Below are 27932 nucleotides of genomic sequence, written 5' to 3' on the forward strand. Positions count from 1 at the left end.
TTAGCTCTTCTGATGAGACTAAATCTAAGTATATTTACTTTCATTTAGCTTTGCATTCCCATTACCTATTTCCTGATGGCAGTTCAAAGGTCCTGCTCTCCCCAAACTGAATACTCTTTGCGCAAGTTACTCAGTTGTAAAGGAAGCACTTTTTTCTCCCAAAATAAGTACACGAATCCAGCAGCTTATGGCAACTAATAACATTAATGAGAGTTCTTAATTTTCCATTCCCAGCTGGGGCAGCTTAGCAAAATCTGCATAGATTTCTTCCCACAAAGGGAACCATGCTAAGCTACCCAAAGTTTATAATAGCAGTAAAGTGAAAACATTCAAAGGCAAGTGACTGTATTTTTCCTAGAAATTGTGGAAGTTGTAAAATACAGCCATATGGTTTAAATGACTAAGAGGAAATAAGGACACATGTAGGTAGTTGGCTTTAAGATTTCGACATTTCCTTTGAAAAGTTTTAATAGCATTGTTTTAAGTATACCAACCAACGACTGCCGGAAATACAGAACAAATAAACCTCCCCTCCCCCTACAATTTAAACACTATATATAGTTATATTCTTTATTTCTCAATAGAGAAGAGCCATTCTAAGTGAACAGCTGACATCTGAAACTATCAAGAGCTTGGAAAAGGCTACATGCAAGAAGAGGAAGTGTTAACACTTAACTGACATTTTCTCTGTGTTTTCATTTAGAAACTGAGTTCAACCTGCAACATCCAGTTTTAGAAGAACTATGTACTATTTATTGTGACTCCAAAGATCACTGAAACATGTTACATACAACAACAGGGCCCCAAATGCCCCTCACAGATCAGTTGAAAAGCCTTCCAGGTGTTTTCCTTCTATTTATCTGTTGAAGAAACTTTAAGTTCCTGGAGTTTTTCACTTAAATAGGTAGTATCTGCCTCTGTCAGATTTTCGGAATCTGACAAATTTTCAAGGAACCTGGTTCCTGCACAGCGTTTTCCTGTTATTGGATCTATGACATTTCCAACCTTGAAAACAATTTCAGCCAGTTCATGTTTCACATGCTTGCTCCTCCTTTCAGGCAAAGCTTTCAGAAGAACAATGTCTCCAACAACACACTGCTGCAACGGGTCATGGGCAAAATACGTTTTCCGCTTGTTAAAGAACTGTGGAAGAAAAAACAAATCTTGGCATTAGGTTTCAAAATAAAGCAATGGTAAATATATTTTTAATACAAAATAAACCATGTTTCTCTGGTGAGAAGCACAGCTTTGTATAATTATTTGCCTTTGATTTTGCAATGAGCTCAAGTCTGGATTGTGAAGAAAAATGCTACTGTGCTCAGTCTTTTCCTCTCAAAGAAAGGACTGTATTACCACCCTCACCTCACTTGTATGTTATTGCCAACAAGAGTCTGTGGAAAAGGAAGTGAGGAAGAGAGCACAGAGATACAAGAAACTGCTGATGGTGAACAGGTGGTTACCAACAAAGATGAACTCTTCTTCAAGGGACAGAGACACCCTTTTCTAGCATCACCATTGTACACTGGCCCCTCTGCTATAGTTTGTTTTGCTATTTTAGCCTTCTCTTTCTCCTTAGGATACTCCACTTCTGCTGAATAATCTGACTTTCCTGAACAGTTTCCACTTCAAGAGCAAGTATTGGTTCTTACCTATTCTAACATTCTTAAAGCTCATTAGCCCTACATTTGGTTTTGCACCAAAGTTTATCTTTTTCTTTTTTTCCAAGTTTTCTTGCTCAATTCATTTCCTGTCATGCAATAACAAAATATTTAGTTTTACTGACACCACAGGATTCAGAATCAAGAGGTTCTTCTACTGGGTACAATGTCAGGCTAAGATTCACCAGACCCATTATTCCAGGGCCCACAAGAACTCCACTTAACTTGACCTTGGCAACCAAAAGGCTGAGGGTAATTTCACCCACCTGTGCCATAATCACCCCATCTAAAATTGGGAAAATATTTTTAAACCTCCCTACTTGAGGTGCATTGACAAATTTTAAGTGCAAGGCTCTTCTAGCACACCACAGTATGTGGTATGAGTATACTCATGCATATTTAGCAGATAATCTATTAGAAGTGTGACAACACACTTTTAATCTTTTACAGTCATCCCCACAGCCAAATCATTATGCAAGCCCCTCAAGAAGTTTGCAGTACAAAAAAGCTATTAAAAGTTCTAAGAGTCAAATCAATTAAACATTTTCCCATGCAAAATACTACGCTTATCTTGTAAAACAAAATGCTAGCCAGCTTTTACCTTTAGTAAGTAAGGGTCTAGCACCAGTCTTGTCACTCTCACTTTGGCAGTTTTCTGCATTTTGGTTCCTATTACCTTCCCTACTATCCATTTTGCATGGACAGCTCCACGTGGGACAGACATTGTTTAGGCAGGATCATCCAGTGCCTGTCAACAAGCAAATAAACATATTTTAACAAAAAAAAATAAAGTTCTGCTCAATAGCAGAGTTTCAGTTTCAAGTTAATTATATTGTTTCCTGAAGGGGGAAAAAAAAACGCTACCTACAAACAGTTCAGACTTTACTATATTGCACTAATTCAGTTGTGCATTGAAAGTATTACGAGAAAGGATATGCACATGCAACTATTAGGAGGAGAAGTTAATTCAGGCTGGCACTAATAATGGAAATAACAGTTTAAGGATGGTACCTTATTCCCCTGATCCACAAAATTCTTTCAAAACACTCTGCCTTTCTTAAATAAAAGAAGACAAGTATGAAACTGGAGAAAACATTACAAAGTGAAGTCATGTTACTACAGCTGGTGTTGTCCAACAGCTCCACATGCAAAGAGAGTTAACCAGAATGGAAAACAAAAAGAACTGGTAAAGCAAGTTATAAATTGACTTTGAAGAGTCATCCGCTTTTGTGAATACCAGAACTACCAGCTTGACTATTGAAACCTAAGGAAGGTAATAAACTCTCCAAAACCTCCTGGAGATACTAAAGAGCTACTTTCAGTATTAGGAACTACAATTATATCCTATTAACTATGCCTGAACAGGGAGAGCTTTCCATCACCCTTACAAAGTTTAGGGTCAAAACAGACACCCAAAAGTCACAAAAGCTTGATTAAAAATTGAGCATTAAATGAGCAGAGATTGTTTTTTGCTCTCCTGGGTAGCTAGACTCTGTCAGCACCTCCACACTGCTCTGAACACGATGACACCCATCCCTTCGGCAGCATAGGGCAACCCATGGTGGGGGGGATGAGGGATTCCCCGGCGGGGCCTGCCCCCAGCTGGGCAGGACCAAAACCGCCGCTCTGGGGTGGGTGGACGGGGCAGGGTCCCCCACAACGGAAAACAGGGCGGGCCCAGGGCTGCCCAGCCCTCCCCTTCCCTCACCCCGTCCCCACAAGGGAGGAGACCCCAGTCCCTCCATAACGTCTCTCACCGCCACGGCGCCTCACGGGCCTTAAAGAAGCGCAGGCGGAAGGGGCGGAGCCGAGGGCGGAAGGGCCGCGCGGCGCGGGGGCGGGGCCGGCGGCGCGCAGGGGGCGGGGTCATGGCGGGAGGGTTTAAAGGCGCAGGCACCCGCATGCAGTCCCGCTTTTGCCTCTGTTCTGTGTGGTGGGAAGCCTTGGGGTGCCTTGCCTGCTCTAGGCACCTTATAAGAACCAATTTGGGGTAACAAACGCGTAAAATAGCTCTGAAGGTGGTGCTGGACCCTGTTCTTCAGGCTCTGGTGGCCACGTTGGCCCTGTAGGGGCCATGTTAGTGCTCTGGTGGCGCTGGCGCTCTGGGGAGGCTGAGGCCTGAGCTGTCCCCCTCAGAGAAGCCTGTTGCCCAGGCAGCCCCATAGCAGCCCGTGTGGCACCTCGGTCCCCATTTTGGTGTCAGTGACTGGTGTGAGCGCCAGGGGCTGGAGCCTGCCTGCCTGGGGGCCCTCGGAGGGAGTGACGATTTCCAGGGGTGAGGAGGGAGGCGCCGCTTGAGCCCTCTGTGGGGTGAAGCTGTGTGGAGAGGCAGCTTCCTCCCCGTGTCCACGGCTGAGCACCAGCTGTTCCCACAGGAATGAATCTCATGTTCTTCAGCCCATAGGTAGGTCAAAAATGGACGAATGGGCTAAATTGTCCTTGCTTACCCATGCTGGTAGAAAATCAGCTTAAACCTGTGACTAAAATCCATGCCTAGAGAAACTTCCAAGTTGAATAGTGGCAAAAGGAGCCTTGGCTCTGCCATGGTGTTTGAGTTGCCAGCACTGCCAGGTGCTGGTGTTTTGCTCCCCAGACTTCACCCTGGGGCTAGATTTTGGTCTTGTTAGCCTGTGTTTAATCACATTTTTTTTTTAATGGGCAAACATTTGGGTTGCTGCCTTTTTTTTTTTTCAGCCTTGTTTTCTTTATGAGTTACTCTCCCCTCATCCGTCACCACAGGAAGAAGGCAGGTAGGGAATTGTGTTTGCTTAATAGGACAACACTGAGCAACTTGGCTATTTAAGGTGGCTGGGTATGGTGAGAACAGACTGCGCTTTGTATTGCAAGAGACGCTGTTGAAACAGTTTATCAAACACCGCCAAGGGGATTGCTCAAAAGTTTACTATCAGTTTTCAGCAATATGCAAGTCAAGACTCATGGGCTTGCTCCCGAAACCTGGATTTCGTTATTTGAGGGTCTTGTTGCTGGCATTGGAGTGGAGAGAAGTTGGGAGGAGTCTTGCCGGCACAGGCAGGAAATGGTTAAAGCCCTTTCATATCACCTGGGGAAGCGATTCTTTGATTTTTCAGAGGGCGCTAACATGCTGCAGCTCATAGGAAACAAAGGAAAGGGGATCAACTATAAAAGTTGTTCTTGAATTGTTTCTTTTCAGTGCCAGAACTTGTGAGGACTAGACCTTGATGTCTGCTGACAAATACGGAACTTTGGATCAAAAGGGATTTTTATTTTTCCTATGCTGGCTCAGAAAAGGATCTGGGAAGTAAGTCTGATTCCAGCCGGTGACTTTAGATAACTTCTTTTTAGTTTGAGAGGTAAGAAAAATATTTATATCACTGACTCATTTTAAAACAATGAATTAATTGCTTAAATTGTTACTTAGGGCAGGGAGCATGAGCAGAAGTGTGAGTCGGTGACTGTAAAGAAGCTCAGTTTTTTCCCTTATTGTTTTTATTCAGTTAACTTGCTTTAACTTCTGAGCTAAAGCTTAGAAACTCAGAAGAGAGATGATGAGGCAGAGAGTCTTAGGAATAACAGAGTAAGTATTTCAGTGATGAGAAGACTTTAAAACTGTAGCAGTATCTCTGCTGAGATATTTTGTGCTTGGTGCATCACACATCTTCTGTTGGTGTCTCTTAAAGTGCTTCCCAGACCTTGCTTAATTAAAACACACTGCACCCACCTGGGTTATATCTTTCAGGTGTGGGTAAGGACTTTTCTGGTGGATGGGCTGTCCATGTGCATGTGCTCTGCATTAACCTGGAGGGACAGACAGAGCAGCTGCTTCTTGGGCTATGAGCAAAGGGGCTGTCAATTTTCATCACTTTCTAGCCTGGCCACTGCTGAGACCGGTGAGATTCCCATTAAAAATCAGCGCAGGTCAGAGCTGGTGAAAGCAGCGATGCTTTTTTAACTTGTTTGGCTCCCTAAAGTATGACTGGGTGGTAACACCTCGTGCACAGTTGTTATTGAAAGTGTTGTGGAGATTAAAAGCTTTACATGCTGTGCAGAGTCCTGCAAACCATCCATTTGCTTTGGCAATACTAAACTGAAAGTCATACTCTCCCTCTTGGGAAGGTTAATTGCTGCTTGCTAATGAAGGTATTTTGCAGCATCTCTGCCTCTGTAACGAACTGAAATGTGCAGGATTTATTGAGTTGGAGGTGCTGTTTTCATTTTCTTTGAGATAATTCTGTTAAGTTAGCAGGGGAAGTGAGTAAGGGTGGTCTCCCAGGTCCCTAGGCCACCTGGCGCAGCGGGCAGTGCTGCTGTCCTGCTCGTGCTGTGCTCTGGATAAGCATCAGTCCTCGCAGGAGTCGCCCTGCCAGTTCTTCTTGCACTTCCCGGTTTCCCTCGCGCTCCCACGTTTTGCTCCCGTGCTGGTTTCTCACCATCAGGAAGGCAGCAGGTTGTAATCCCACGGGAGGTGGGGAATGTTAGTGCTTTTACTGCCAACACCCAGAAAGGCAACACTGGTACTGCTGAGATCCTGCAAGTTCCATTCCTCACTTCTGCATCCCTGTTCCCCCATCCAGTGAAGCTCTGATCTCTCTGTTAGTCTTCATCAGGTGCTGGGGAAGCCGTGGATGTTCACAGCTCCTAAACTTCCCAGATTCTGGCAGGACAAGAATCACTTTTCACCCCGCCCTGGTTTGGATTAATGGAGTATTTGGTAAGGATCTGATGACGTGCTGTGAGCGATCCCATTTTGCTGCCTCTGGATCTTGAGCTTATATCCCTCTGGCAACTGCATAAATAAATCATTGGAACTCAGTGACAGAAACTGTATCTTGAAATGAGTTGCACATGATTCACAGTTCAAAGCTGTTATTATTAGCAAGAGATCTTGATAATGTATCACTTTGCATTTAAATCAAAGATTGCAAAGCTGGATTGCCTTATTCTGTAAGAATTCTCTTATTTGAAAAGTTATTTTTCTAAGTACTTATTATGTGCTTTTGCTTATGTTATCAGTAGTTGACATTCATTTAAACTCAGTATGAGCCTTTTTTCTCTATTTCTCTCCCAGTGCAGCTGATTAGAATTGAGTTTACATTTCTTGGGAAAATATATTTGAAAATGTCTTTTTACTGTGAGACAGAATGTACTTTTCCATGGAATTAAAATTCTGGAAAGGACAAAAAAAAGTGCTATTGGAAACCTTGAACAAATTATATTGTCATTTCAACTATGTTATACAAGGGAAAGAAAGAGAACTTCAAAGTAAAAATAAAGGGCTTTGGAGTTTTTGACATATTTTGAGAAAATGGATACATTTTCTTGAAATAGTTCAGTTTTATCTATACAGCATTTTCCATGAAGCATATTCTATACCAGCCCTAACTCCAAGTTCTTATTTAATTGAATTGGCTCGTTCAAATTACGTATTAAAAATGAACTCTGAAGCTTTTTCCTCTTCAGCCTTCTGTATTTTTTTTCCCTCTTCTAAAGAGGACTGATAGGAGGGTTTGTATCCGGTATTTCATAGCAGTTCGTGCTTCTAATACCTTAACTGCTGTATCCAATGGCACACTTTCAGTAATACTGTGGCTGTTGAGGAAAACTGGATAGGAAAGGTCTTTGGAATGTAACAGGTGAAAATGTAATTTTGCCATCAGCTCTGCATCTGGCAGATCAGAGACTAAAAATTTACTGGAATAATTATGCTACTGTTTTGGATACCTTCACCTGATACTCTGACTCTGAAGACTATTGCAGTTACATTATACTGTACTACTATGGTGACTTGGACGCTCTCAAAACATTTCTTTCTCTTTAATTGAAAACATCTTTATACTTAAATAGAAAGGAGCTGAGCTCTGCTAAGCACAGAAATGGTGCCTAAAGTATAGGAAGAAAGCACTTTGTGGGAAGATCTTTGTTTTGGACTTCCTTAAAAGTGTTCCTGAGACCTTCACTCCCAGAACACTCCCTTGTATTTGGTGCTGCCCTGGGTATTTCTCCTCAGCTTAAATTTTGCTAGGGTCCTGGGAGCAAGTTGTGCTGCACTGATGGCAGGAGGCCAGTCACACTCCGAGCTCTGGAGGACCAGGGTGGGAGAAGAGCTTTAGGGGAGATAGGTTCCTTCCTCCCTTGGTGCAGGAGCAGATGCCCTCACACCATTCCTGACTGTCTAACTCTTTCAGAAAGATGAAAACCACATCCTAGGCTTTTCCAGCATTAGATAATTTTTCTCAGTGTCTAACCTTGCTGCAGTTTAAGCCCATTATTTCTTGTCCTGACTATTTTGATCATAGAGAGTGGACATATCTTCATGTCTTATCACACCTGTCTCATATATTAACCAGCTCTTTCATTTCATCTCACAGATTGGCTTTCTGGCCTTTGAATCTCCTTTGGGCTCACTTCAGTCAGTCCTTTAGCTTTCTTGAAGCCTGTTACCCCGAATCGGACGTGGGACTTCAGCAGAAGCTTTGCCAGGAGCAGCTGGAGGGAGAGGATGTCTCAGCTGGTCCTAGTGCTGTCAGGAAGATGAACTTCCTCCTGAACTTCTCCCCACTCTGAATTGTCTCAAATATTCATTCTGATTTCCATGTGATTTGGTAACTATCTCATCTGTTTTCTGCCTTAACTTCCATACCAGTCCATAAAGAAAAAAATCATGTACATTTTTCCTCTTGTTAACTATTTGGGCTTTTTGGATGAGGGGCAATGCAAACTAAATGCTAATTATTCAGTATGCTTGTGTGCCAGTTTAGAACATGGCAGAAGGCAGACAAGATATTCAATAAAATATTGAAAGATTTGAACAATGTTTTTTTATATTTAAACTAAAACTTTATTTTGGAATTTCTTAAGGAGAGATTGGAAGTCTGCCACATTTTCATAGCCTTATTTTATAGGAAACCAAGAATGCCTTCATCTTCTTGTAGCCTTTATAGATCACAGATATTAGCTAGGCTGTGTAAGTCTGAACTATTAATTTAAACTATTAATTTTAAAACCCACACATTTTTGCAGATTGATTTCCTATGTTCAAAAAATAAGCATCCAAGAACTGCATAGTGCAAATTCACAGCACATCATTTAGCCCCAGCTTTCAGTGTTTGGTTCGACTAGTATCCTCAAAACCCTCTGGCAGTGGAATGAGCATATGTTTTCATGCATTTTAGTTTTGAAGGAATGTAGTCAATTGCATTTAAAATATGAGCTTTTTGAAGGAATATTCTGTAGGCTTATGCAAAATTTAATTTCTCCTCAGAAGTAGTCTACTGGAAAAATCAATGTTTCAAATAGCTTTCATCATTGTAAATTAGTATGCCCAAGAGAACAGGGTAAATTCAGCTTGATTTCGCTAGCATTTGTATTATTGTGGGGACTTAAAATCCTATGGTGTGGATAAATGCAATAGATGAGTTGCTCAGGGGAGCCATAACTGATGGAAAGGGACTAAGATGAGGGTGATATAATATGTGTTTGCTAAGTAATGCAGCTCTCTGCTGCATGTTTTGCATCAGTAGAAACTCTGTATTTGTTGCAGAGAGACTGTAGGGGGAATGTTGCTTGGTTATGGGGAGGGGATGAGGAATATCATATGATACCATGACTCAAAATCCTGTGCCCATTTATGCATTGCAGGGTTTCAGTGCAAGAGACTGCTGGGTTGCATGGATGTTGATTGTATGGATCACGAGGGCTGGATTGGAGGGTCCCTAGATGTTCTCAGCCGTAGTGAGAGGCAGACCCCTGGATCTTGCAACATAAGGTTGGAATGAGATTCATTCTAGTTCTGTAGGATTACAGTGTTTACATGGATCCAAGAGGAGAAACCAGAATTATTTTGGGGGAGAACAATTCCTTTTTTTTTTTTTTTTTTTTTTTTTAAAGAGCAGATCCCCATGCTAAACTATAAAAAAAATTTAGCTCCCTTTTAGTTTATGGTTCAAGTATCTTTTTGGATGCTCTGACATGTTTAAAGTCACTCTTGAATATAGCTTGTCTCTATAGAAGTCTGGACTCATCCTGCCTTGGAACCAAGCCAAGAAAATCTTACTGAATTTCCAGCCCTAAATGTAAAGTGTGTTCAATTTCAGGTGTGGCTATCATAAGCTAAAAAATATGTCCATTAGAGGCCTGAAGAAGAAACAACCAAGGACTTTTAAAGTCAAAATCATAACAGTGGATGCTGAAATGGAGTTCAGCTGTGAGGTAAGAGCCCTCAGCAGAATGCTGGAAGGAGATGGAGATTGTCTTTTATATTAGGAAGATATAAAAGATATTTCAGAGATACTGCAAAATGCTGTAAAAAGCCCAGAAGGAGTTGAGCTGTTGGAAAGTAGTTGTGAATTAAGGAATGAAATCACTGAAGAGACTAGTGGATTACGAGATCAATTCCTCACTCTGCTCAAACTTCCATGTCTAGCTCCAAACTCTGTGAAAAATGTCACTACCATTTGGGAATAATGTAAAGACAGTCCCACTCTTAGAAAAGACAAATTGAAGGGCTGCATCTCTGAATGGGTAAAATTTCAAATTCTAAGTTCATGGATTGCCTTAAAATTGATCCAATATTTTTATAAACAAGGTGTCACCAACTTCTTGTTTGTAAGTATACCTATTTCCCTGTAAACTTCTCTGTTATAAATGACATGACTTAAGAGGCTGCCTCAATGAGGAAATCTTATCAGAGTTCATCCAAAGATGTTGCTTTTAAAGTAATTTTCCAAATGATACTTCCATGCTCAGTTGATCTCGGTAACATCATATTTGAAGAGAATTTCCATTTGTAAACTCCAGTTTATTTCTGCAGATAAAATGACTGTGGCTTTCACTTCCTTTGAGCATAGGAGAAAAATGATCAATCTGAATGGCAAAACTAGCTCATCTCCTTTAAGTTATGGCTATCTAGTAAATTGCTGAGAGAAATCATTACTCAGAAAAATATGGAAGAGTACAAATATACCAACTGATCAATTGCTAAATAGTTTAGGCTGCACTATTGAGGAGACAGAGCTGTGTGGCTGATGAATTCCTAATCATTCAACAGAAGCAAGAGATTTACTGTTATTTTGAGAAGGGGATCTAGAAAACTCAGGTCCACTGAGACTGACAATTCTAATGCGAGGTGACTGTCTTGTGAAGGGCTTATTATTTCGTTAAGTCCTGCAGTGACAGAATGTTAGTCACAGGCTGTACATTCCTGTGCCTTACTGCTCTAGAATACCTGTAGGCAGAGTCATGAAAATAAAGGATTTGGAAATACGTTTTAGAGTTCAGGGTCCTTGTTAACAAATCCAGTTTGATATATTCTTTCCTGTGCTGTCCCTCCTTTCTCCCCAAATATTGCTGTTTTCCTGGGATGATTTCCTACTTTCCATCCAAATATTGCCCAGAAATTCATATTTTTTTTGCTATTAAGTTCTCAGTGGCTACCCATGCGATCAGACAAAATCATCTTTTAAGACAGAGCCAAATAGAAGAAACAGATGTGCAGCCTCTTCAGTGAAAAATGAGACATCGTGTATGTGCAAAATTTAGGTTCTTTAATCAAAATCTGTTCTCTATGGAGCTGGGCTAGTAAATTACTCTCATTTTGTATCTATCCCATCAGGTCACTTTTTTCCTGAATACAAAAAGAATCTTGATTGCATGCTAAAGTTTGCTCCTAGAAGACAGATTCTTGTTCATTTAAATCAAAGTAGCATAAAGGTTTGGCTTAGCACCACTAAAATAACTGAGGTATGTGAAGGATGGATTTACTTTATGATTGTTTGGCATTTCTATTCCTCTGTGCCCTGGCACTCCCTTAATTTCCCCTGGCCTCCTCTCCAGTCTTTCCAATTTGTATAGGCTGTTGAATAAGATTTTACAAATAATAATAAAGCCTTGCCACGTACCTAGGAGATTGCAGTGCTCATTCCCTGTGCTCATGAAGTGTGATATTGTGGTTAAATGACTACAGCTGCTTTGTGAATGAGTGTGGAGCAGAAAAAGAGCAGGTAGAATACTAACTATTGCTCCTTTGCCATAGGCAGCAGTGGGTATATTTCACTGAGAAGTTAAAGGTGAGATAAAGTGGTTTATAGGAGAAAGCCAAGTGCTAGCCTGCTTTGCTTACCTAAAATGTAGCAAGTTTATTCAACACAAAATCCATTTTTGCTTAATTTTCTTTTTTCTTCTAGATGAAGTGGAAAGGAAAGGACTTGTTTGATCTGGTGTGCCGAGCACTTGGTCTGAGGGAGACTTGGTTCTTTGGCTTGCAGTACACAATAAAAGGAATGTGCACCTGGCTAAAGATGGACAAAAAGGTATAGAAAATGAAAGGAGAACAAAAAGTAATACAGCAATTTCTACTTCTAAAAGTTACTCTTTTTTCTTAGCTCAGGAATTAAAGCAACATGAGTTAAGTGACAAACCATAATTCTAGATGGTATCTTTTTTTAAGGCTAAGGAATTTCATTTTGTTAAGCAGTTTGATCTCTTGTATAACACATGGCGCAGAATGTCACATACTGATCACTACTATATGTGGTGGTTATTACATTAAAGTTCAACATTGCCCTTCCTTCTAAAATTTGAAGAGGTTTCTTTTAGTGGGTTATCACTTCTCTGCTTTCTGATTTTTTTTTCTTCCCTCCTCCATTTCCTCTTCTCCTTTGAATATCATTTGGAGGCATTTCTCTGTTTTTCCTGTTGATTTTATTTTTCTTTAAACAGGTTTTAGATCAAGAAATCCCCAAAGAAGATCCTGTTAGCTTTCATTTTTTGGCTAAATTCTACCCAGAGAAGGTAGAAGAGGAACTATTACAGGAGATTACCCAGCATTTATTCTTCCTTCAGGTCAGGAACAAATTTAACTGAGCTTGTTTTGTGTTCAGCCTAGCCTGTTTGTATTGCCTTCGATCATCTTTTCTGCTAAACTTTACATATTTACTCTTATTAGTCTTTTGTCTGATAACTGGAGCAGCAGCAAATGTCTGTAATCTTTCTGAAGAGTTGTCTTGAGTCTTGGACAGCTGTTGCCTGCTCTGCATCAGCTGAGTTGGATGAAGAGAGATCTAAAGAGCTTCTTTTTGCTCTTAGAGCTAGTGGTGTGACCTTTTGTGTAACCATTCCCTAATCCAGTTCTGTCAAAATGAACAGGATTAGGGTAGACCTGTTACTAGGTGGATGAAGTGTTGCAGGAGTGACTACACAGGCAATTATGGTGGCAGTTGTGAAGGAGGTGAAGAGGAAAGGAACAGTGATAAGTAGCTGGGAACAATAGTTTTCTTCCCTCTATCAGCTGCAGCTGGAACAGGACCTGTGACTGCAGCCTAGCCCTGAAATTAAAACTCCCAAGCTCCTAAAAATAGTCCAGGTGGTTACTAGGAGATCTCCTGTACAACTGTAGGCACAATCACCAGGAGACAAGGCCTCCCTTTACCTATCCTTCAGGGATCTGCGTTCTGGGCTGTAGGAATAAAAGATCATGTAGTTTGATTTGTTGTGAAATGTAGGTGCGCTCATCTAGCGAGTTCCAAAGCGGGTTTCGGATGGTCCCTTGTTGCTCAGCGGCCTCTTCCAACACCCATGCTAGTCCAGCTTCTTTCCTGAGTTGCTGCACTGTCCTCTTCAAGTTACAACTCTCAGCAGTTACTCCCTTCTCATAGTTCTCAGCTGTACATGTCTGTGCAAGGACACAGTGTAGGGGGTAAAATTGGTCTGCATCTGTAAATAAACACAATAAATGCACTCATTCCCTGAGGAGGGCATTAAAGAAGTAATGAAGTAAGTGGGCTCTTTTTCCAAGGGCTAGCATAGGAGCTAAAGCTTGATCCAGGACCCTTAACCACTTGGCAGTTTGATTCACAAGCTAATTTTGGAAAGGAATGAGAGGGGCAGAACTTCTCCTCACTTTCTTTTAATCCCATTTTTTTTGCCTTTGCTTTTTTTCCTTGAACCTGCCTTGACTGGCAGATCTGCAATTAGCAAATTCTTCTCATTCCAAAGGTAGAAAAACAAGACAGAAACAATTTTGAACTTGCAAAGTTTCCTGACTGTAAGAACTTAAGATCACACCTGGATGCTAATAGGAAAAACATGTACAGACAACTGGATGCTTACAGTTTTCAGCTCTACTGCCTATTCAGACTTCTACAAATTAACGTGGCATAACAGCTTTCTGCCAAACATGTATGAATAAACTTAAGACTAAAGATAAATTTTGTTGTTTAAAGTTTGAAAAAAAAAATCCTTTTATAAAGGAGCATATCAAAACATCCTTGTAAGATTGAGAGAAAAACTGACATGTTTGAGATTTATCTTTTTTCTCAGTTCTGAAAGAAAGATACGATTTTTACCATGGAATATGAAAGCCACAGCTTTCCAATTTGGAAGAAAAATCTTTTCATTCTTTCCATTTTACAGCTCAGTTTTCCCTGCACTATAACTCAGGTTCATATACTGTGCTCACCAGAGGCTAAATTTAAAAGAAAAACTCTTCTTTTGGTTCATTTCAGTTCACAGTGCTTGTAGCTCCAACTTGTATTTGTCAAGATAGCGCAGTATTATCTCAATTTCTTTCTTTTATTCTGGAAGTGTTTAAGACTGTACATTATGCAAATCTTTCTTATCTTGTCCTTGTTAATCGGCTAAATTCATTATATTTGAGAGGGAGTTGTGAATGCATTTTTTTCCTTTCTCTCTCCTCTCTTAATCTTTCAAGGTAAAAACCCAGCAGGTATGAAATCAAGTAACATCTCAAACTATTATGCCTCGGATCATGGTAGTGCCATAGATTATTAAAATTAAAAGAATGTTAAAAGACTCTTTACCATTTACCCTGTGCTTTTATTTTTAAGCCTCTACCTTTTGATTGTTCTTGGACTATTATAATTTAATGCATTTGGTGCTCTAAGGCAGGTTTTTTGTGGGCTCTCCTTCAATCTCATACTGCAACATTCGTTTGAGACCATTGCAGGTCTGCTCTTGTTGAAGGTTTACTCTCTGGAAAGCTTGCAAGCATTTTATTAATGTTTTCAATATTTAATGTCTCTATCCTTGGAGATATTCAAAACTCATCTCAATGGGGCCCTGAGCAACCTGATCTGGTCAGACCTGCTTTGACTAGATAACTTGCAGAGGTTCCTTCTGGCCCCCAAAAGTTCAATATTTTACATGTTATAAAGGTATTTTTTTCACCAAAACTGCATGTTTGGTTATATAGGCTTTTAGTACCTTTCTAAGTACTAAGTCAGATCACTGTTTCATGCAGCCCATTTAGTGCCATTGAATACAAAGAAATTATGATGATTTGAAGTAACTGAGACGCTCACCTGCCCTTTCTTAATGTTGAAGGCAAAATTGCTATAGCTTCCTTCTGGGATATGAATTGGTAATAAAAGGGAGCATTAGAAAGGATGTTTCATTATATTTATATGAAGGTAGTAGAAGGAAAAACTCTTAACTATACAAGATTAAAAGCTTTTGCTGATTTATGGATAAAACATCTTCCTGTTCTAAACTGGGAACATTATTCTAAACTGGAATCTAAACCATAATTTACAGTCAGGATTTAGTACCTGGGGTCCGTTTACATCCTTTGGCAGCATATGGAAGCCAAGAAATGCAGATAAATCTGTTTTGCCAGGCTGGAGTAAAGATTCTTACACTGTGAGTTAGAATGAAGCCTCTGCTTTCTGCAAAGGAGCATTTGCAGGAAAAATTCAGGAAACTACCTGTAGTAGTTCTTGGATAACCTGATAATATTTTACACTTACAAATAACACTTATTCAAGGCACAGTGCAAATATTAGGAAAACTTAACTATCATAAATTAGACATGAAGGGCAATTTAAAAGCAAGGGGAAGGAAAAAATAGTGAAATGAAGCGCAGACCATAAAATTGATGTTCTGTAGCACATTCCTCTCAGGTTTCTGTACATAAGTGCAGGGAGATAGCTGACTGGCATTTCTCTGAACTTGAAATTAAGGCACTTTTGCTTTTAAAAAATTGGGTTTTCATCCAATGTAACCTTAAGCAAAGATTTCCTGTGTTTCCAAATGCTGTTTTGTTGATGCTGTTAACTCCTGATGATGTTTGCTGCCAAGTTATTAGTCTGGGCATGTCCAGTTTCATTTCAAGCCTGACCGAAGTCCTGACTTAGAGCTCCTTCTGTAACGTGCTTCCCTTTTCTCTTGATTTAGGTTAAGAAACAGATACTGGATGAAGAAATTTATTGCTCTCCAGAGGCAACAGTTTTACTGGCTTCTTATGCTGTTCAGGCCAAGGTGAATAACAGTGCTCTTTTATTACTTTTTTTAACAAACTTATTTACATGATGGTAAGTAAAATGTGCAAAAACATTAAACTTTGTTAAAGAAGTAGGTCATCCAGGGAAGTATAGATACAAGAGGGAAAAATAGGCATTACATGCCATTATGAGCCATTACAAGGTTTCTGGGGTGATGATTGTTTGCTGCTTTACGCAGTTCAGGAAGCTTTGGACCTAACCTTTTAATATGAGGTTTTTCCCAGTTAGAATCTTTTCTTATTGTTCTAAAAAGAGACCTCGGATACAGCAGGTGCTGATGTCTTGAGCTCACACTTAGTTGCCTGACCTCTTGGTGGGATGTGATTAATTGGAGTATCCCTCAGGACATAGTGAATTGATTGTCACAAAGAGACAAATTTATACAAAAATGGTAGTATTCAGACAAGTTTTTGGTGGGGTGGCCATCTGCAGCAGCCCTGCCAATATGCAGTAGAAGTGGATTCACTTACATTCTAGAACTTAGTTCATAACTGAGAGAGTATGAGAAGTCCTGGGTGATTCCTTTATATCTGTAGTTACCACGAGCATCATGCCGGAACTCTGCCTAAGGCCACAGGCCACCTTAGTAGCTCCACTGGAACAAGAGGCATGGCACAAGGGCTGGAAATATCTTCCTTGGCAGTTCAGGTGAGGGGAGCCCGTTTGTGCTTCTCCTTGTTTATGGGAGAACTGAATCTATCTTGGGCAGTTGCATCCAGCAAAAACTACACAGCCAGGGAGTTCTTCAGCATTCTAGTAATTTGAAGTATCTTTTCTTTTCTTGGGACAGTATGGTGACTACGATCCAAATTTTCATGAGCCAGGCTTTCTAGCCCATGATGAGCTTTTACCCAAAAGGGTAAGTCTTTATTGTGTATAAAAACAAATATTTGAATCAGTCTTTGATGTAGCACAGATACTGCTGTGTGACTAACCAGAGCATAAGAAATGTTGTGAATGCCCTGCACTTGGCAAAATGACCGAGCTGGGAACTGCACTGCTGTATTCACCTTCCTTGGGAGAGGCAGCACATGTGTTTGGGTGTTCAAATCAAAGCAAACTCCTTCTCTTCTCTGTAGGTCCTCAGGCAGTATCAGTTGACGGCAGAGATGTGGGAAGAAAAGATTACTGCTTGGTATGCTGAGCACAGGGGTATTGCCAGGTATTGAAATCACCTCATTCTTTGGAAATGCCATATATTTTAGTAACCAGTTATTTCTCTTTTTATTAAAATTTAGCTGTTGTAGGTGAGCAAAGGGATATTGGGCTCCAAGTCATACTGTTAATAGGTTCCTTTATCCCTAAGTGAGGGAGAAACCCTCATTATTCTAGGTACAAAAGTGTCATCTTGTGTAGGGCACCGAAGTTGGACTTGCTTTGGATTGGATAGAGAAGCTGAGTTCTCATGCTGAAGTTCATATCTAGAATAGGGATGCCAGCAGAAATCAATTCTTGCAGAATATTTGAGCTCTATGTTAATATTGTTAGCCCTAAGAGATTAGTCTTTCGAGGGAATCAGTGAAGTTCCTGGAGTTGTTGGTATGGCTTCTCTTAACAGTGGCTACTTTTCTAGAACTAGAGCCTAGAGCAAAGGAGGAATCTGATGCTATTTTATACCTTAGGAAAATTATAGGTCAGCAAGGTGTCCTAGCTCCAGCAAGGAGCTAAAAAAACAGCAAAGATATGGTATAATAGTTCCAGAGCTATGAGTTTTGGTGCCTTCCCCTGTGGGCATTGAGCTACTTCTAACACATTCAATTAAACAAGGAGTTGCTGCACCCAGAGGTAGCCTTTCTTAATCAGTTTGGTTTGTCTTTGGCTGTTCTTGATGCTTCTTAGCACTATTTCCTGAATGTTTTCCTCAAGACTTGTGTCTTGTTTTGGAGGTAGAATAACAACAGTGGGTGGGGAGGCTCTCACCTGCTTTTGGACTTTGCCCAAATTATTTTCTTGAACAAGTTTAGAACTTGTCCAAGCTATATTTCTCAATGAACTCTTCTTCCTGAAGGAAACAGCCTAATGTCACAGAAGACAATGGGAGAGTAGGTTTCCAAAAGATGGTAATGGAATGACACAATTAACCCACAAAGATAAGATTGGAGTTGAATTTTAATAAAGATTGTACTTTACATGACAGGTCATAACAGGCAAAGGTTTGCTGCCCTTTTTTTTCTTTTTTCCTGTTGAGATGCTATTTTTATCACCCTGCATATGTTGTTGAGATCAAGTCAGCAAAATTAAAGTGCTGAGAAGCATATTGCCTGTTCTGTTCAATGTAGGGGAGATAGCTAGGAGGGGAAAGGTTGGATAAAAATTTCCAAGTGTGATCACAGTCTTATTCTCTAGGGATGAAGCTGAAATGAACTACCTGAAAATTGCCCAAGACTTGGAAATGTATGGTGTCAATTACTTTCCCATTGCTGTAAGTGTTTTATTTTAGCAATTTGCAACTGCTGTTGAGTACGATAGTGTCACTTTACATTCCTCTAGGAAGCCTGGAACTAGGACTCCTGGGTTCTGCTCTTCTCAGCCTCTGGCAGGGTGTTTAGTGATTGCCCTGACTCAGTTTACTTGCCTGCTAAATGAGCTGGTGAATAAAAGAGTGATGATCTATCAAAGCTCTTGGGTGGCTTTGGATATGTAATAGGAAAGAGGATAAATAAACTAAAAAGGTCGAGCTGTTTCAATCAATAGAGGATTGGGTTTCTTTTTGGGGTTGTTGGGTCTCTAGTTGGCAGTGACTGCATTCATAATTTCTTCTATGAAAACACCCTTGTGTTATCTTAAAATAAGTCTCTTCTGCAGTTAAGTGTCACTGAATACTTTTTATTGACATCTGTTTTGTGCTTTTTGTTTAGCAAAATAAAAATCACACAGATCTCCTCCTTGGAGTTGATGCCAAAGGTATTCATATCTACAGTATTAATAACAGATTCTCTCCGAATAAGTCATTTGAGTGGAGTGCTATCAGAAATATTTCCTATAGTGAGAAAGAGGTATGATGAATCTGATATATTATTGCTTTTATATGGCATGGGTGTGGACTGGGGTTCTTGGAACAGGCTGATAACTGCCTCTGTTAAAATAATTTTGGGAAAAAAGTCTTGGGAGGTTTATTACAAAACTGCAGCAGACCTGTCCTTCGGATGTGTGTGCAGGGGGGTTGGACTAGATGATCCCTAGAGGTCCCTTCCAACCTCAAGGTTTCTATGATTCTATGTGTTGTATAACCTCAGTTCACCTGGAAGACAAAGACTGCTCAGAGCTCTCCAAACTTTTGCTGTCCACTGTTCTGGTTTCTTCCCGGCTGCCTGACTTCCCCAAAACAAGTGTATTGATCTTTTACTAAAAAATATATATCACAAGTGCCACTAGGGCTGGCTTCAATCATCTCAGCAGGGATTAAATGGTCCATTCTGCTTCACTTGCAGAAGCCCTTCTTGTAGATGAAGTTTGAAGTACACTGGCAAGAGATATCCAGTGGGATGTCTGTGGTTTTATGCCTGAATTCTGCAAATTTCAGAGCACTATTTCAGTCTTCATCACAGCTGCACCATTAAAATTTTGCTCTGATTTCACAGCCCATTTTCTGCTTTAGAAAGTACAGCAGAGAATGGGTGAAGTTGGGAGCCATTTCAAATGAAAGGGATAAGGCTACATGGAAGGCTATAATCAGAAAAACTGCATTGGTCCTGGAATACCTGGAAACTAGCAACCAAAGGACAGCACAGACTGTTCCTTTCTCTTTCTGTCTTAAAACAAACAAAAAAACCTTAACCAAACAAAAACCCTTAGAAAGTCAGATTTGCTGTCCAGAGTTAAGGTCTCATACATTAAATCAGGCAGGGCAACCTACAAGAGTTCTGCCTCCAAAGGATTTTTTCTTTGCATAACATTCAACATCACAGGAGTTTTGTGAATAAACTGCTTAATTCCCAATTGTTGGAAAGCTGGGCAGCCCTATATTAAAGCTCCACTATTGTCTGTGACATTCACAGCCCTGCTTCTTGCCAGGCAATATGTTCCACTGATTGTTACCTAGAGGGGGAAATGAGATATAGTATGTTATGGTGTTGATGACTCAGATGGCCTGAAATTATACATTGCATTGCAAATTAATAATAGGAATAAAGTGCTAACCTGTGAGTCACAGAAAGCAGGGTCTTAAAGAATAGAGCTATTCTTTGTTATGCAGCTGAACGGAGCTCAGCATAGAAAGAGAAACGCTGAGTACTGACCCAGTAGCGTGAAAACTCTTCATGTCCTCCAAAAACAGCTTGGGAGATGGGACAAAATCTGAGAAAACAACTCCATGAGGCTGTCTGAGAAGAGGAGACACATTCTGGGCCTCTGTGAGGCGTTTCATTTACACCTGAAATTGTTGAGAGGCGTTTGACATCTCCCTAACTTTAAGAATATGACAGCTCCTACATAAGGAGGAATGTATGTGATGGACAACAGCCCTGGTTTGGATTCTTTTGAGCAAGACACTTCTGCCTCACTCTGCCCATACATATGGCCTAGATCAGTGCTTTCCTAGAGAGATGCAGAAATGGGTTAAAGTTTGCATCAGTTTAAGAGTTTTAGCTTTATTTTTCCTCATTTTTACTATGCTTTATTTCTTTTTTTTTGTCTCTTGTGCAGTTAACTATTAAACCTCTTGACAAAAAAGCAGAAGTCTTCAAGTTTTTTTCCTCCCAGCTCAAAGTAAACAAATTGGTAAGTGTGCTGCTTTCTTCCTTTAAAAGGGAGCCTGGTAATACTGAGTGATATCTAAATGAGGAATCCTGTTTGCCCATGAAGCCCAGCTAGAGGCCAGAAACACTGAGTTTCAACATATTTTTCTGCCCTGTCTAGGAGTCGGGGAACACCTGTCTTCTATAATGATTGTTTGGGAAGATGAGTGGAGAGTGAGATGTAGAAAAAAGCCCAAAGTTGCAAAGTTAAATCCATATGCTGCCAAGTTGAGAGGCAGTAGCAAAGCTACTGCAGTATCTGCCTGACTGCTGTGGCCTCTTAACTAGCTACCACTTCCCATTTTCCAAGACAACCAGTGAGGAAGGGACCTAACTGATGGAAGTGTCTCACCACTAACTGCTTCCTAACACAAGCATTGGGGTTGGGCCATTTCTCAGTGAGCTTGTAGGGAGCAATCACAGGTGAGCACTCTCACAGCTACCTCCTGTGCATTTCTAGTCTAGATTCATTGCCTTTCCTTTCTCAGGAAATTAGAACAGGGAAGGATGAAGGACAAAATGAATCCCTCTTTGTTATGAACTCTTCTAAACTCATACATGTCTGGATGTGAAGCCTGTCCTGGATGTTCTCTTTTTTTTTTTTTTTTTTTTTTTTTTTTCAGAAAGGGAACAACTGCCAGGACTTGTGCTGAAGTCAGGTTCAGCTTCTGTCCTGTGAGGTCTCTGTGGGGCTTTTAGGCCCATGGCTGGTATGCAAGTATATCACAATCACATTTGCTTTGCTTTTCCCATCCAGATTTTGCAGTTGTGTATTGGAAACCACGACCTATTTATGAGAAGAAGAAAAGTGGACTCAATAGAGATACAGCAAATGAAAGCACAGGCCAGGGAGGAAAAAGCTAGAAAAAAGGTAGACTCCTGTTCCTGGAATACTGATCTGCTGAAAATACTGATTGTTATTGAGGCTGGTGCCCTCGCTGTCCATGCATTGCATCAATACATGCATGGAATGTGGGAAAGTGCAGCAGGAGTGAGTGTGAGAACAGCTCCAGTGTGTGCAGCTTCTGAGGGTGTAAGTGACCATTGGGGAGCCAAAGCAGTGACTGCAAAGATCTGGGGTACATGGCAGATCACTCCAAGTGTTTCCCCAAAAGTCTCAAATAACCATTACTACTAGTTAGTGCAGTTCAGTGCTGTCAAGACACATAAGTTGCTTCAGCGTTGTTTCTGGTGGGTGTCAGTCTGCTAGCCAGAGAGAAGTCCATGCCCCATTACTCATTTGTTGTGCCGCTCTAGGCCAAGCTGAGCTTCTGCTGCAAACCCACAAGCCGTGTTCTGCTCATTCTCTTTCCAGATGGAGAATCAAAGGCTTGCCAGGGAGAAGCAGCTCCGAGAAGAAGCTGAGCGAGCCAAAGAAGAGTTGGAAAGGCGTCTCTTCCAGCTGGAAGATGAAGCCAGGCAAGCCAATGAGGCCCTGGTGAGTAGCATGTTACTCTGAATGTTCTTGTGCTTGAAGGGCTCTCTTGGCCTGGAAACTGCTTTTTCTTAGGGCTCCCATGAGACAGCAGAAGCTGTGGCTTAGGCAAGGCAGGAGAGTTTCTGACACGTGGGAATGATGGAATTCCTGATGGAATACCTGGGAGAAACCTCATCTCCTTGGTCTCTATTTGCTGTGAGCCATTCTGCTGTCCCTGGATTTGGTTCACAGTGCTTTCCTCAGGCAAAGAGTAGGGAATTCATGCAACACTGGGAACTGAAGTTGGGATAAGGGCATATGGTCTGTATGGCACTGACAGCTGAGGCGAGGAGAATTCTGTCAGCATTTGGCTGATGTCTTTATTCAATACCAAGCAAGTCTCTCTCCTGTGTTAGAGGTGAGAGGCAGGAAGGAAGTTAGGTAATTCAGGAATAGAGGAGAAAGGTCAAACCTTATTATGTTTTTCTTTGTTGTTTGTTTGTTTGTTTTAAGGTTTAACATGTTTGTCCTTTGATCTGCTGGGGAAACGTCATCCTCTTGACTGACTGCAGGAGTGACATTGTAAATGCTAGACAGAGTAACCAAAAAAACCTCTTTTCTTCTAGCTACGATCCCAGGAAGCAGCAGAGTTGCTGGCTGAGAAAGCTCAGATTGCAGAAGAGGAGGCCAAATTGCTGGCTCAGAATGCAGCAGAAGCTGAGCAAGAGCGACAGAGGCTGGAGATTACAGCTCTGAAAACCAAGGAAGAGAAACGCCTGATGGAGCAAAAGATGAGGGAGGCAGAGCTGATAGCAGTGAAGCTGGTGAAGGAATCAGACCGGAGGTTGGATTTGCTTGGATGGGATTATTTGGACCCTACTGGGAGGCCTGGGTGGAGAAAGTGTTCCTCTTTGCAGAGCTCAGCACAGGAAGGAGCTTTTCTTCCTTAAGTGCTGCTTCAGAGTTGCTAAACTTTCTTGCATATTGTTCCATCTCGTACTGGTGGTTGTGATTCAGGTCAGTAAGAGTTTACAGAGGGTGAGACAGAGCTTTAGAGATCCTTATTAATGATCCACAAACATTGCGCAGCATCCTGTTCTATTTAGCATTAGCAAAAGAGCATCGACTGTCTCACTAGCTAAATTTAACTGTCTTTGTATCCTACGGATTATGAGACTGTTTTCAGTAAAACCAAGGTGTGCTCTCCTACAGCCTTTTCAAATCATTAAAAAGTGTAAGCCATGTATACTCACGTGGAGTGCAAGCTGCGTGTAAACCATGTTGCAGGGTTTGCATGTTCCACAACTGTGTGCTGCCTAAAAATGCAGAGCAGCGTCAACAGAGGATGTTTAACCTTGCTATTGAGAACCTTTTGCTCGTGTTAGGATACTGCCAAAGAACTTGCCAAAGTAAAGAGTGGCTATATTGCACCTCTCCCCTTCTCAGGGAGGATCTCTGACAGCCTGGGGAATCTGTATCAGCAGGATATAGCTCAGCCCATGGAAATTAAAAGTAGGAAAAAAACATTAATTCAGCCAGTTCATGCAGGATTGTCCTTGGGAGTGTGTCATGCTGTGTCCAATTTGTTCCCTATGTGATTATCCTACCACAAATTTTATTGGGGAATGGAATCTAAGTAATGGGTCTTGTACTGCAGAAACTAGTGGGGTGAGTAGCTGGAATACAGGTGTTGCTTTATGCTCAAAATCGCCGTCCATGTCAGGATATTTGTGTTACAGAGCAAAGGAAGCAGAGCATCTCAAACAAGACCTGCATGAAGCCAGAGAGGCTGAACGGAAAGCAAAGCAGAAACTCTTAGACATAACCAGGCTCAATTACCCTGTAAGTTTCTGTTCTGGTGTGCACCACTTTGTCTCAGGGAATAACTGGCTGTTGATTTTACGTTTGTTGCCCCAGTCAGGCTGGGTAGTGGCATTTTCAGGCAATGGGACAGCTCAAATAGTGCTCAAGCACAGCGTAACCAAATTGGAAATTGTATTTGTTCATGTCAGTACATCAGGACTATAAGGAGGAGAAGTTAAAAACAAAAAACAAGGCTTTCCCTTGGGTATGTTGGTTATGGATTCCAGTTTGTCTGGGGCCCTTCAGGTAGAGGGGAGAGGGCTGCAGCAGCCTCTGTGCAACTCAGGATCCATGTGGACCTTATGGAATGGCTCAGCATGCAATCCTTGCAGAAGCTGGGGAAATGATCGAAAAACCCAAGTAATCAAATCTCATTGTCAATGTTTGTGCTGCCTCTTTTAGCACATGGTCAAGTACCCACAATACTCACCAACCGACACCAGAGATGCCAACTTTGACAAAGGGTCTGTAAAGCTGGATTTGAAAGACATCGACCTCAAGAGACTGTCCTTTGAGATTGAAAGGGAAAGGTACCAGTATGCTCATGGTGTAAATAAATGACAGCTGTAAAGTACAGAAAGAATCTTTGGGATTTGCAGCTTGCTCTTCTAACGGTTCAGGATGGCCTCGTACTTGTATGTTCAGCTGGAGGCCTTTTATGAGCTGACACAGTTTGTTTAAGATGAGCTTTTTGCACAGAGCAAATGCATTCTTGTGGCATCAAGCTATAACAAGTTCATGACCTTTTTGTTTTGGAGAGCATGACATAGAGGCTGAAGTACTATGGTTGAGTAACAGCATGTGGGAAGGTAGAAGCTTCCTTCTAGTACTGAGGGATAGGATTGCTTTGCTGACCTAAAAGGTAGTTCTTGGTAGAGAGCTGGAAAGTGCATGAGTACTGAGAGATGGGGCAGCAAATCCTATTTTCAATGGGCCAGGGGAAATCAGGCTGACATGTGCCAGGTTTGATTGTGCCTATCAAAAAAACAAAATGAAGCAAAGAATTACCTCTCTTCTCTTTCCCCACATGCCTGATCTTGAGCTGTCACATTAACAAGCTTTTTGTCTCCAATGTATGGACTACAGGTTAGATTACATAGAAAAGAGCAAAAAATTTGAAGATCGATTGAAAGAACTGAAGTCTGAAATTCATGCATTGAAATTAGAAGAAAAACAGTCTGGACTTTACTGTCATTGGAATGAAGTACTGGGGTCCTTGGATCGCTCCTTAGGAAATGTATGTACCCTTAACGCACAGGTTTTATAATAAGGGTAATATAGAAGCAAAATCAGAGAATGTAAGTTGATTGTATATTAAAAAGTGTCACATTCTATTTGCAGCATGAACCATAAAAGAGAATAGAGTACACGAAATGTTTCTGAATGTGTTTGCTAAAGGTAATTGCTGTATTTCAGTTCAGTGCATATTATTTAGTACTTTTGATAGTAAAATATTAGAAGTGGGAACAGAGACAATGAAAGCTCCCATGCAAATGTGAGAAGCTTTTCCTGGGTAAGATGTAAGCACCACAAACAAAATAATCACCTTATTTTGCAGATTATGAAATCACGGTAAGCGTTTAGGGCCTCAGAACAAACTAAACTTTTGTAACTTAACACATTAAGTGTTGTTTATCGCAGTTTGCTTTGCATTCTCCTGCATGTGCTTTGTGGTTGCTATTTATCTGTTTTGCAATCTTGTTTCTAAGGCAGTGAGGACCTAAAATGAGATTTTGTTCATATACATATTCTATATAAACACTCCAGCCTCTTCAACCGGTGCAAGACTAGGGTAGGCTTTGGCTTTCCAGATTGCTGCATATCTAGTTAATTGTCCCAAGTAAACTCTTTAAGGACAAAGAAAGTAAGCTTGGAGAAGAGAGGGAGGATGGCCTTCATTCTCTGGCTATGCATTTGATGTTCTTTTTGGCTTAATGAGTGTTGATGCAATGGGAGTATTTAAAGCTACATATGTTCTGTTCTCTTAAAGACCTCGTGGATGAAAACCTTTGAAACGAGAGATTCATTGGATATAAATCTTCAAAGACCTTTCCCTGCTTACCCGTTAAATACCACAAGCAGCTGGCCTTGTACCAACAAAGCTCAGCACACATTGCCAGTAGAAAAGTCATCTTTTCCAGCAAATTCCTTGATTGCCAACAGTGTGGGCACAGGAACCAGAAAACAGATTATAAAGGTAATGAGACTTACAAATTTACAAATGTGGAGTAAAAGTTTAGAGTTCAAAAAGGCTAAGAGTGGCTGGCCTTAGGCAATTACTTGTCCAGCTGTATTGCAGCTGTATTATAAATGCCAGTTTTAAAAACTTAGCTGTTGTGAGTTTGGAGCCCCCATTCTGGATCACCATTCAGGACTGCTTAGTCACCTGATTCTTCTTTTTTTGCTTATGATCTAAGTTGCAATGCAAAGCTGTAAGGGTCAGTAAGTGCAACAGATACCTGTGTGTAGTGGATTTGTGTCATGTTATTTGTATCAGACTTGGAAAGAGAATGAGAATGTACTCTACAAAATCAAGAGCTCAAAACAAATTGTGCCTAGCTTCTTGTTTTTTAAGGGGTGGGAAATAAAGTGCCTAGATTTCCCACAGTTCAGTTCTTTTCTAAAATAATGTGTATTCCCTGTCAAAGAATCCTACAGAGCTAGGAAAGTGGTTTTGTATTAAATACACCCTACTTTTGAATTTCACTAGCCTGTGTGGAGAATCAAGTATGTGTTTGAGAAGCATTGCAAGGTCAATCAGCTCTTGAATCATTAGAAAGAAATCAGCATTCTCTAGGCAGTGCTAATAGGGCAAAGTATTGTGTATAAAGGAAGCTCGATGTATTTTTTGCTATTCTGTATGTGAACAAAATGGAGCTATGTGCCTTATCTGTCTCACAAGGGTTTTCAGGAGCAATTAGAGGCTCTAGGAAGTAGCTTTCAAGACTGGAACGGTCAGGGTTGTGGGCTCAGAGCTCAATGCAACAGCAGGCGAAGCAGCAGCTCTTCCTTGCGGAGATAATAGAAGCAACTTTTTCAAGATGAACCTAATCCAAATAGCAGAGGCGAGAGAAATGTGTGTGTTTTGATTCCCTTCCCCAACCCCCAGAAAGAGAGGAAAAAACCCTCCACAAACTCAAACTATTGCAGGGCATCTTGCAAAAGACCCCAGAATTGGATGTAAAGAGTTGAACAAAACGGGGTCCATTTAAGTAGGAGTTCAGAGTGGAACTAATTTTTTCCTGTTTGCTTTGCATGTAGGTTCAGCAGCACGACTCGGATGTGATCTACATCTGAAGCCTCTCACTTCCTTACCAGCCTGGTGGACCCTGGTGACAATCTGTTTGGCTGCTGTAAAATGCACCTCTGCTAGGACATCTGCACAGCTCTGCTGACAGGCGTTCACATGAAAGCATGTGGTTCTGTAGTTAGTGTGGTGCCGTTCAGCCTCCAAAGAGACAGCATAAACGGAAAGCACTAAAACTGCCAGGGTGAAATGGGTTATGTCTTTGGGTACAACGGTAAAAAGAACAATCTGGAGGAAGGTTATGTTTACTTTTTATGCACTTTTGAAGAAATGCTTTGTACTTAACTAAACTCTCTTCCCCCAAGTGTTTCTACATGATGCCTATTAGTGTGATACCATACTTGTGTAGAAAGGAGGTTGGGAAACTAGTGTCCAAGGGAAAATATTTGAGATGAGGAAAAACATACATGAGCCTGGTGCTTATTCACCCAATAGGTAGGTTCAGTTTTCAGTTGTGTCCATGGGGCATGACTCTCACAGAGCTGAGCATTTTAGTGTTTGCCTGCCAAATATTTTCCTTTTCCTTCTCAAATGTTTTTCTATTCACGTAATTGATTTGCGTTTCTCTGGGAGAAATCTCAGTATGTATTTCCAGACATAGAAGATTTCAAATGCCTCTCTTATTTCTCGGGGAATCCTTTGTTTGGAATGCAAAGCTGCTGTTTCTCTCTACAATTT

General features: G+C 41.0%; 2 protein-coding genes across 2 annotated transcripts; one reads left to right on the forward strand and one right to left on the reverse strand.

Annotated features, from left to right (window-relative positions):
- Positions 1-569: 569 nt before the first annotated feature.
- On the reverse strand, positions 570-2436 carry MRPS17 (mitochondrial ribosomal protein S17). The gene is made up of 2 exons (XM_010227474.2): positions 2260-2436; positions 570-1143 (listed from the first exon to the last, which is right to left on the reverse strand). The coding sequence occupies exons 1-2, from the start codon at positions 2380-2382 to the stop codon at positions 853-855; spliced, it is 414 nt and encodes a 137-aa protein (XP_010225776.1). The 5' UTR covers positions 2383-2436; the 3' UTR covers positions 570-852.
- Positions 2437-9283: 6847 nt separating this feature from the next.
- LOC104580023 (merlin) lies at positions 9284-27545 on the forward strand. The gene is made up of 18 exons (XM_088530059.1): positions 9284-9402; positions 9731-9845; positions 11819-11944; positions 12354-12476; positions 15825-15908; positions 16722-16790; positions 17011-17093; positions 18278-18353; positions 18790-18927; positions 20576-20650; positions 21425-21538; positions 21983-22105; positions 22711-22928; positions 23824-23926; positions 24350-24477; positions 25034-25184; positions 25938-26144; positions 27209-27545. The coding sequence occupies exons 1-18, from the start codon at positions 9305-9307 to the stop codon at positions 27242-27244; spliced, it is 2067 nt and encodes a 688-aa protein (XP_088386185.1). The 5' UTR covers positions 9284-9304; the 3' UTR covers positions 27245-27545.
- Positions 27546-27932: the final 387 nt, after the last annotated feature.

Source organism: Tinamus guttatus, unplaced genomic scaffold (genome assembly GCF_059628265.1).
Source record: "Tinamus guttatus ecotype Peru unplaced genomic scaffold, ASM5962826v1 Tinamus_guttatus_pri_ptg000356l, whole genome shotgun sequence".
NCBI lineage: Eukaryota > Metazoa > Chordata > Aves > Tinamiformes > Tinamidae > Tinamus > Tinamus guttatus.